Source organism: Arachis stenosperma, chromosome 9, assembly GCF_014773155.1.
Source record: "Arachis stenosperma cultivar V10309 chromosome 9, arast.V10309.gnm1.PFL2, whole genome shotgun sequence".
Classification (NCBI taxonomy): domain Eukaryota; kingdom Viridiplantae; phylum Streptophyta; class Magnoliopsida; order Fabales; family Fabaceae; genus Arachis; species Arachis stenosperma.
Genome location: NC_080385.1, coordinates 157,651,338 through 157,661,189, shown reverse-complemented (window position 1 = coordinate 157,661,189; position 9,852 = coordinate 157,651,338). Strand labels below are relative to the sequence as shown.

The following is a 9,852-nucleotide window of genomic DNA, read 5'->3' as shown; positions in this document are numbered from 1 at the left end:
TGTTGTTGTTTTTGATACTCATTATATTTTTCAATTTATTTCAGAATTCAAGAGATTTGGGATCAAGATATCTCCACCAAGATGTGTATGATCCCCAAATCGAAATCGAGTTACGAGATAGTTGATTTTATCACATATCTCAGATACTAGAAAAACTTACTTTGCACAATGCACTTGTGAATGCCTTGATTGAGCGGTGGCGCCTGGAAACTCACACATTCCACCTTCCACACGGTGAATGCACGATTACCTTGGAAGATGTTGCAATGATTTTTGGACTCCCCACGGATGGTTTACCAGTGTCAGGATTTACAGATAGTAGTAGTAGTAGCCTCGAAAATGAATTCATGATTCAATTTGCGACAGTACCTACTGCAGCTGATCACAAAGGAAGTGGTGTCAAACTTGCATGGCTCCGCACCCTAAAGCAACGCATGCAGTTAGATACCGTCCTGGGCAGACAAATGTACGTAAAGATTCATATATTATTGTTGTTCGGCACAAATTTATTTTGTGACAAATCTGGAATGACAGTTCACTCGAAGTATTTGCCTCTGCTCCGTAATTTTGCTGAGATTAAGAACTTTAGTTGGGGTTCCACTTGCCTGGCACGTTTGTATAGGACATTATGTCAGGCATCACATTATAATTGTAAAGATGTGGATGGTCCATTGGCGCTGCTTTATGTATGGGCTTGGGAACGGTTACCGTTCCTAGCACCTGTGCAATCGCAACCAAGCTTTCCGCTTGTGTGCAGGTAAAGTTACTAATCTTAATATAACATGTTACTATGAATTATTTAGTATGTATTGTTCAAATATATGATTTAAATATATCGATTTAGTATAATATAGTTTCATTTTATTTCAGCTGGATTGCTTGGTGCTCGCAATTTCATGGCTACAAAAAGTGGACCATCGCGCATATTAGGCAGTTAATAGATGATATTCCTGTAGATGGGGTAAGTTTTTTTTATTACATTTATAAGTTTTATTATTATTGTGCATTGTTTTGTAGTTATATTTATATGTTCATTTTGTTATGCGTTTGCAGTTTATATGAAACCCGTACATCTATGAACGTATGGGAAACATTATAGTTCCTAATGAAATCTTGCAACATCGCTTAACATGGAGTGCAACTGTGCCACTGATATCATTTGAGTGCATTGAATGACATGCATCAGATACGGTCACAAGACAATTTGGTTTACAGCAGGAAGTTCCTAGTGAACCTATGATGCTTGCAGAAGCTCACAACGTGGTCCTGACTGGACCAAAGAACAAAGATTGGAGAGATGAGCATTATGCATACATTATGAGATGGATAAATCGTTTGACCTCCGCTCTGGTTGGTGATCCCGTAGTGCACTATCAAGCGTCTGAAGCGTATATGCAATGGTATAATGATGAATATGGGGCTCACATGCGTTTAACTGGTTATGTTCCACAACCACAGCCACAGCCACAGCCACAGCCACAACAAGAGGCACAACCACAGCCACAGCCACAACCTATCATGCACCCATACCAGTACCCATACACACAACCGTACATTGAGCCTAGAGTCTCATTCTTTAGTCAGTTATTCCATGACTCACATTCATTACAGATGCCGCCATATCAAGCATATTATCGACCCGCTATGTCACAGCAGAGGGACACAACTGAGCAATCTTCAAATCATCAGTTGTATTGGTGGGTTCTTGAAACAGACACATCGCAATGGATAAATGAGTTGTTGGACCCTTAATTGCAAGGGCAACAATTACAGTCGCAACCTCCTGAAATTAACGAGCAGGCTCCGCAGTGTAGTAGACAATCACCTCAAATTGTTTCAGGTCGGTCATTTGTTGATTCGTGACTACGACGTCATAGCCCCTCTCCACGATCTGGAGCTAGAAGGTCTATTGACTCGATTCAGAGTGATTCGATCCAGAGTGTCGCCAGAGGGATTGGTTTTAGTAATGCTGTTGATTTTTCTCAGGTGCAGGCGTCAATGGCGAATGATGATAATGATGGTGAGGATGATAGTGACGGTGACAGGGATGGTGATGACGATGCAGGTAATAATATACTATTATATTCATTATTGTGGTATATTAGTGTATGATTATGATATATTTTTGTATTTGTTATTGTGATATATTAGTGTATTCGTTATTGTGTATTCGTTATCGTGATATATTAGTGTTTTCTTGTGATATATTTATTATTGTGGTTTTTTTTATGTCATATAGATGGTGTGGAAGGTGCGGATAGGGGGGATACTCCAGATTTTCATGGTAAAGAGTATAATCTGAGGATTGACCCAACAGGTAGAAGTGCAAGTAGATATACCCTTTCCACAATAAAAAAGGCAGTTGAAAAATGTACTAAATTTGTGAAAAAGACATTTAGCAAATAATTGTTATTTATCTATTAATTTAAGATTGCTATTGTAATTGTTATGAATTTTTCACATTAGATTCGAGTACACAGGGATTTCATAAAGTAGTATTTAATACAATTGATGAAATGAATCCAATTCCTAATGAAGGAAAAACCAAATGCACTAAGACATAGGTGCAGATCCACCAGCACTAGACCCGACACGATGAGGGCATCTACTTCGACTGTGGCCCTCGCCTCCACAAAGCCTGCAACGTCTATGACCACGCATATCACGCATATCCATTTCATTCAAGAAGCGGGTTATTTTGGGACGCCCTTTGGAAACCTGCTTTAAGTGCGGATTAGGTATATGTCTTGGTCCTTGATACATCGGCCACGTTGCTAGATTTTATAATGGCTTAAACCGTGCTCTATACACCTTTTTTTTTTATCTCATCCATCCTATATACCTCATGAACGTCTTGTTGCCAATCAAGTCGTTGGTTCGCACAACATGTAAAGGCATGGCGATAAGAGATTCGATCTGTCTAAAACTCACCACAATCATAATACCGTTAACAGAGATTCACCACATACTCGATACCACTGGTCATCTCACGTAACTCAAAGATCTCATTCTGCCTGTCAAATAGGTTAACCTGGATGTTTCCCGCTGCTTGCTGATTCGATTGCAGTTTGTTGCTAGCATATTCAGAAAATACATGTCCTGCATTCCTTCGAACCTCAGTCTCGGCCCTCTTCCTAGTAAACAACCCATTTAGTATGTAAAAAGTTGCTTTCACAAGTGACGTGATAGGAAGATTTCGCGCTCCCTTCAATACTCCGTTGATGCACTCAACTATGTTTGTGGTCATATAACCCCAACGGTATCCATTATCAAATGCCAATGTAAATTCCTGTCGTAGAATTCGATCAATCCATCGCGTGTAAGCCTCACCACGTTCACGCAATCTTGCATACTGCACATTAAATTCACGCACAGTCCTACAATAGCCTGTAAATAACCAAGAAAACAAAATCAATAAGATGGATGCTATATGCCTTGTAAAAATAAATACGCCGTTATTTCACAATAATTTACGTACCCATGTTGACTATCAGCTTCTGTAAATACGTTGCCTTGAAATTTCTCGAAAAGTTGGATGCTATGTGCCTAACACAAAACATTCGGATAGCTCTTGGAGGTTCCCATGATCCATTACTACGAGCTATTGCTGAGGTAATAGAGTCGTGACGATCAGAGATAAGCCCAACACTATCTCGAGTCACCACATGTGTGCACAAATGAGTAAGAAAGAAGTGCCATGCATCAGAAGTCTCACCCTCAACAACGGCAAATACAAGAGGCACAATATTGCCATTACCATCTTGAGAAACTGCAACTAATAGAGCTCCTTTATATTTCCCGTACAGATGTGTCCCATCTATCTGTATGATTGGCTTGCAACTCCTAAATGCTCTTATGCAAGGATAAAAGCTCCAAAATATCCGCGTCAGTATCCTAACATCCTGGACTACCTCATCCCCTTGATATGCTGGTACAGTTTCGATCTCGACTGCTGCTGATAGATCTTTTTGTACCATTGCTTCAAACCACAACGGCAAAGCTTCATAAGAAGCTTCCCAATCACCAAAAAGGTTTGCAATTGCCTTTTGCTTGGCGAGCCATGCTTTGCGGTAACTTGTCGTATAATTGAATTTTGACTGCACTTCAGCAATCACAGATTTCACTTTCAAAGATGGATCAGTTTCAACCAACGGCTTTATCACCTCTACAATCATGTCTGAATTTAGCTTGGTATGATCTTGAGAAATTCTAGTTTTGGTGCATGTGTGACTACCATTGTATCGCCTTATTACCTAACAAAACTTTCTCTTAATAAGACTAGCCCTAATAAGCCAATCGCAACTTGTTTCTTATTGTACACACTTAGCATAAAAAGTGGTTGGCTCAAATTCACACACCCGGTAATCCACTCTCCTGCGAATGGTATAATCTTTAATTGCTGCAACAACACTGTTGCTTTACGATTCAATAATAATAATAATAATAACTGCTTACTTGAATTGATATCCTCAGGAAATTTTGGTGCATTCATAGCATCTACATCCAAAGCGTGCATGAAAGAATGCTATCTAGATGGATGTTGGCTCGCCAGTGCATTTGCCACATCTGCTACGTTAGACTCAACTATTATATCATCTTCACCCACTTCTTCAGTTGGACCAACAATATGGTAAGTGCCCTCAAATTTCTCTTCGCTTTCAGCATTATAAACTGTCCAGTCGATGTTAGCCTCCGGTAAATCAACCTCAACTAATTCTTCAAACTCAACATACAACTCGAGAACAGATACTTGTGCCCGTATTTGTTGGTAGATCGAAAATATCCCTTGCATACTTCCTTCGTCAACCACATACATTATTTGAAACTGAACGAAACCACCGAACACTAAAACAGGTTGTCTATAAAAAATATTTACGACTCTCTTTAATATTTGATTATCACCACATTGACAAAGTATACTCTTAACTTCCTCACATGTTATTGCAAAAGAAATAACAATATCACGTGGATTCTCACAAACAAAATTTACACTTTCAGATGTTTGGGAAAAGATTTGACCATTATAATATATTTTCAAACTAATATCTCTCTCTATTTTTATACTCTTACATCCTTAAAAAAATAAAACACTCTCATAGTCAATCAACCTAATACCGTTCCTTTTTTTATAGTACTTCAATTATAATTTTTTATTTAGGAAACGACAATATACAATCTGTAAATTCACAATACGTAGTCTGTATCTTTGTAATTTGTAATCTGTGTATTAATAATACACAATCTGTGTATTAACAATACGTAGACTGTGTATTGTCACTTTAATATTAAATAATACAATATGCCTTCTGCGTATTATATAAATATTAAAAAATAGATTCCATCTTTTGCGTATTATCTTCATGAATGTGTCAGCCAAAATCTACTCCTACCTGCAAATTGTACGGCCATCATATTTTTACAAAACACCTCCACTTCTAATATTAAAGTATTACACCAAATCTTTTACAATAACTAAAAAAATGAACCAAGAAGAAATCATGAACCTTAAGTTCTCTTAAGTTGGGCTGGACTGCATAGAATTTGCTTTGATTAATGTTGTACGTGTTGATATAAAAAATATCTTAAATAGTTGGAAAAGCCAACAAGAGGTTAAAAGATTGCTTGTTTTCTAGTGTATCTCATAATTCAATAACCTAAGGATTAATATAGTATGTAGTCAAGATACGTGTTTAAAATTTTTTACACGTATTTTGTTAGCAATACAAACGAAATATATTTATAAATATCTTATTTGTAGTATTAATAAGATAAATTAAAAAAAAAATATATATATATATATATATATATATATAAATTTTTTTTGAATATGTCTATACTCATAAAATATTAATTTTTTATTTATTTAAAATACAAATTCCAGTATATAGTTAATTTTATTTCAATTAATTTTATTTTCTATTCAAATATCAATTGTCATTATCATCATTATTTTTATTATTGTTATACAAATTTTTAGCAAATTTAAGTTAGTTCTATATCTAATGATTTCAGAATGAAACCTTTTTATAGATACTAATTTTTGAAAATGCATCAAAGATTCTTTTACTTAGTTAAAATAATAAAAGAAAATCTGAAATATAAAAAAATAACTTTGAAAATAAAATAGTTAAAAAATGATATTTAATTTAAAGAAAATAATAAATTGCCTTCGACCATATTAAAAGACTTTGAATTTAAATACAAAGTACAAAAACTCTTAAAAGAAATGAAAAGAACAATTTTACTAAAAAGATAAATTTACAAGAAAGAAAAAATTACTGAAAACTTAAAAAAGTAAAAGTAAAAGTAAAAGTAAAAAATATGGAAAGAACTCACGGAAAAAAATTATCTCGCATAAAATGAGTCCAAAGCCATACGAATTTAATTTGGCCTAAGAATCATGTTGAATCACCTCAGTCTGATTAGAGTCTCAACCTGAAACTTTCAACCCAATAGCTGACACGATTTAGTATCCTAATTGTCTAAAATATTTTATGCTGTCATGTAACTATATATTTTTTAGATTATTATTTAAAATAATATTACATAATTAGATATACGTGTAAAATTATTTACAAATTTGTTTGAGTGAATTTTTAATAAAAGATCTTTTTTAGTTTTTTTAAATGATCTTTTAGAAAAATAAAATAATTTTATATTTAGATATTTCGTATAAAAAATTATTTTATTTATTAATTATGTTTAGGTATAATAATATAAAAATATTATTTATTTATTATATAAAGAGTAAAATATTATTTTTGTCTCCAATATTTGATGTAAGTTATATTTATGTCCCGAGTGTTTAAATCGTCTTATTTGTATTCCTAACGTTTGTAAAAGTGATTCAATGTTATCCTGCAGTCACGTCATGAGTTTTAGTTTGAGTTCTAAAAATTTCTTCTTAATGTTATAATACAAATGTCTGGAATAGAATGATGATCCACTATAAAAAATAGCTCATTAAAAGTTGAAACTAACTCCTACAATATTTGCATTAAAATAATAGATAAAATATTAAAATCGAACACATCAAAGTGAAACCTGATTGAGAACGGATACATTCAAATGAGAATAATTGAAAAATACAATCTGATTTGTTTGTATAATTCACGGCAGGATAATAATGAAATACTTTTATAAACGTTAAGAATACAAATAGGAGGATTTAAAGTTTTAAACGTTAAGGACACAAATATAATTTATCTCAAATGTTAAAGATAAAAACGATACTTTACTCTTATATAAAAATATATTTTTTTAAAATAAAACATACATTTTAAAAAAATATAAATTATAACCTCTAAATTTTTTATTTTTCTATTATTTTTTAAATTCATCAACATGCAACAAAATAAAAAATATTTTTTTAAACAATTTAATAACACCCAAATAAAATGTTATACTTATTAATACATCAAAATTAATTACATAATAAAAGAGCAAGATGAAAGAAAATGGGATTTTGGACATAGTGTCACGGTAAAATTTTAGAAGGTTAGATTTAACAGTGTTTGTATAGTTTTCTGGAGTGTTTGAGAATACTCTAGATGGTTCTGGAACGTTCTAGAATGTCCTAAAAGGTTCCAAAATACTCTAGAAGGTTCTAGAAGACTCTAGAAGGTCATAGAGTATTCTAGAAGAGTATAGATGTATATAGAAGTATAAAGAGTGGTATGGAATAATCTAGAAACATTTAGAGAGTTGTGGTAGGATAGATATTTGTAAAGAAGGTTCTGGATGATTAATCTGGACCGTTGATTAGATTTAATCCTAACCATCCATTGAGAAAGTGGATGGCTATAAATAGGGGTGAGAGTTAGAGTTTGGGTGTGTGTGAATCATTTGTAACCACACTTGAGCAATAAAGTGTTCTTTCCACCAAAGCTTCCTTCTCTTGTGTTCTCTTGTATTCTTAGCTTACTTGCTAAGTATTGAGGGTTAGGCTGACTTGGTCTTAGCTCAAGAGGTTGAGTAAGTCCGAGTGCCGGCACGGTAGCGTTGGAGTGTGTCCAAGGCCGTGACAATTTGGTATCCGAGCAAGGTTCGAGAGGGAGCACAAGTGGTTTGTGGGTATGGCTTCAAATATCACCATGGAGCATGTTGAGTCACAAAGGGGAAGAGATACTATTCCTTCTCAATGGGGAGGCAAGAAGGTACGTTCTTCAAGTGAGCCTAGAGGTAAGGACTCTAACTTCTTAGAAGAAAGAGTTTCTATGTTGGAAAATGTTCTATCCTCTATGGATGAGCGGTTCCAAAGGATAGAACATGACAAGGAGACCCTCGAGGCTCACGTGTTAGGAGAACTAGATGCTTTCAAAGAAAGCATGCTCCAAATTGAAGAGAAGCTTGAGAATTCCTTAAAGCTATTTGAGGAAGTTCGAGTTTGGTTCGAGGAGGCGAAATCTCGACCAACCATTATAAGGGAGACGACAAAGATTGATCTTCCCAAGCCAAAGGAGTTCAAGGGCGTAAGGGACGCTCGCGAGGTGGAGAACTTCCTATGGCAAATGGAGAGGTACTTCGAAGGCCAAGGGGTGGTGGAAGAAGCAATAAAGGTACGCACTGCAGCTCTCTACCTTTCTGATAATGCTACTTTGTGGTGGAGGAGAAAGTGCGTAGATATGGAAAAAGGTACTTGCAACATAGCCACATGGGAGGATTTCAAAAGGGAATTGAAAAGACAATTCTTCCCTGAGAATGTGGTTTATGAAGCAAGGAAGAAGTTGAGGGAGTTGAAGCACAAGAGTACGATTAGCGACTACGTAAAGGAGTTTACTACTCTCACGCTTCAAATCCCCAACTTAGCATCAGAGGATGCATTGTTCTTCTTCATTGATGGACTCCAACCTTGGGCAAAGCAAGAACTACAAAGAAGGAATGTTAAGGATGTCGATGAGGCCATCGTGGTGGCCGAATCACTCACTGAGTATCATAGGGGAGACTCTAAACCCAAGTCTTTCTCCAAGCCTAGTTCTGCTAAAGGTGGGGGAGACAAGGGGAAGAGTTTCTCAATCAAGAAGGAAGGAAAATACTCTTCAAAGAAAGAGTATGAGGAAAAGAAGAAGGCTTTCGTGCCCAAAGGAGGATGCTTCGTGTGCAAGGGGCCACACCAAATGAAGGATTGTCCCAAGCTAGGGACTCTGGCATCTATCGCCGAGGAACGAGAAGCTCAAACTCAAGTAACTGAGTGTGTTGGATCCATCCAACACATAAATGCTGTGAAGGGCAAAAAGGCAAGCACCACAGAAAAGAAAGGCTTGATGTATGTCAAAGCCTTTATCAATGAAAAACCTGTCATGGCTATGATCGACACTGGTGCTACACACAACTTCATCACGTCTGATGAAGCAAAGAGGCTTGGGTTGAAGATCACTGAAAAGAATGGCTGGTTCAAACCCGTGAACACCAAGGGTGAACCCCTTAAGGGAGTAGCAAAAGGGGTTGAGATGACTCTTGGTTCTTGGAAGGGCCTTGTAGATTTCTCAGTAGCACCCATGGATGATTTTAAAATAGTCATCGGGCTCGATTTGCAAAGGAAGGTAAATATAATACCTATGCCATACTACGACGTAGTATGTGTCATGGAGAAAGGGTCTCCATGCATGGTCCCTACAGTATCTAAAGTTGGAGGGCCACCGATACTCTCTGCTATGCAACTCAAAAAAGGGTTCAAGAAGGGAGAGATTACATATTTGGCTCTATTACAAGAGGAGCCAACATCTGAAAGAGAAGACGTTCCTCCCAAAATCAAGGAACTCCTTGAAGAAAATAAGGATGTGATGCCTTCCGAGTTGCCAAAACAACTACCACCTAGGAGGAAGGTGGACCACAATATTGAATTGGAGTTAG

The 9,852-nt window shown here is 35.9% G+C and overlaps 3 protein-coding genes across 3 annotated transcripts; 2 read left to right on the top strand and 1 right to left on the bottom strand.

The window, feature by feature from the left end:
• The first annotated feature begins 266 nt into the window (after nt 1–266).
• LOC130950261 (serine/threonine-protein phosphatase 7 long form homolog) lies at nt 267–1,062 on the top strand. The gene is made up of 3 exons (XM_057878779.1): nt 267–757; nt 871–961; nt 1,054–1,062. The coding sequence occupies exons 1-3, from the start codon at nt 267–269 to the stop codon at nt 1,060–1,062; spliced, it is 591 nt and encodes a 196-aa protein (XP_057734762.1).
• A 174-nt stretch (nt 1,063–1,236) lies between these two features.
• Nucleotides 1,237–1,752, top strand: LOC130950260 (uncharacterized). The gene has a single exon (XM_057878778.1). It carries the CDS (start codon nt 1,237–1,239, stop codon nt 1,750–1,752), a length of 516 nt encoding a protein of 171 aa, XP_057734761.1.
• Nucleotides 1,753–2,553: 801 nt separating this feature from the next.
• On the bottom strand, nt 2,554–4,175 carry LOC130950259 (uncharacterized). The gene is made up of 4 exons (XM_057878777.1): nt 3,479–4,175; nt 2,963–3,387; nt 2,843–2,920; nt 2,554–2,718 (listed from the first exon to the last, which is right to left on the bottom strand). The coding sequence occupies exons 1-4, from the start codon at nt 4,173–4,175 to the stop codon at nt 2,554–2,556; spliced, it is 1,365 nt and encodes a 454-aa protein (XP_057734760.1).
• Nucleotides 4,176–9,852: the final 5,677 nt, after the last annotated feature.

Excerpts from the sequence above, each read along its gene's own strand:
- LOC130950261 (XM_057878779.1), top strand. The coding sequence starts at position 267 with ATGATTTTTGGACTCCCCACGGATGGTTTACCAGTGTCAGGATTTACA. Across the intron at positions 758-870 it reads AGCTTTCCGCTTGTGTGCAG|CTGGATTGCTTGGTGCTCGC; the intron begins GTAAAGTTACTA and ends ATTTTATTTCAG.
- LOC130950260 (XM_057878778.1), top strand. The coding sequence starts at position 1,237 with ATGATGCTTGCAGAAGCTCACAACGTGGTCCTGACTGGACCAAAGAAC.
- LOC130950259 (XM_057878777.1), bottom strand. The coding sequence starts at position 4,175 with ATGATTGTAGAGGTGATAAAGCCGTTGGTTGAAACTGATCCATCTTTG. Across the intron at positions 2,921-2,962 it reads CCAGTGGTATCGAGTATGTG|ACAGATCGAATCTCTTATCG; the intron begins GTGAATCTCTGT and ends GGTGAGTTTTAG. Across the intron at positions 2,719-2,842 it reads GGCAACAAGACGTTCATGAG|GTTTCCAAAGGGCGTCCCAA; the intron begins GTATATAGGATG and ends CACTTAAAGCAG.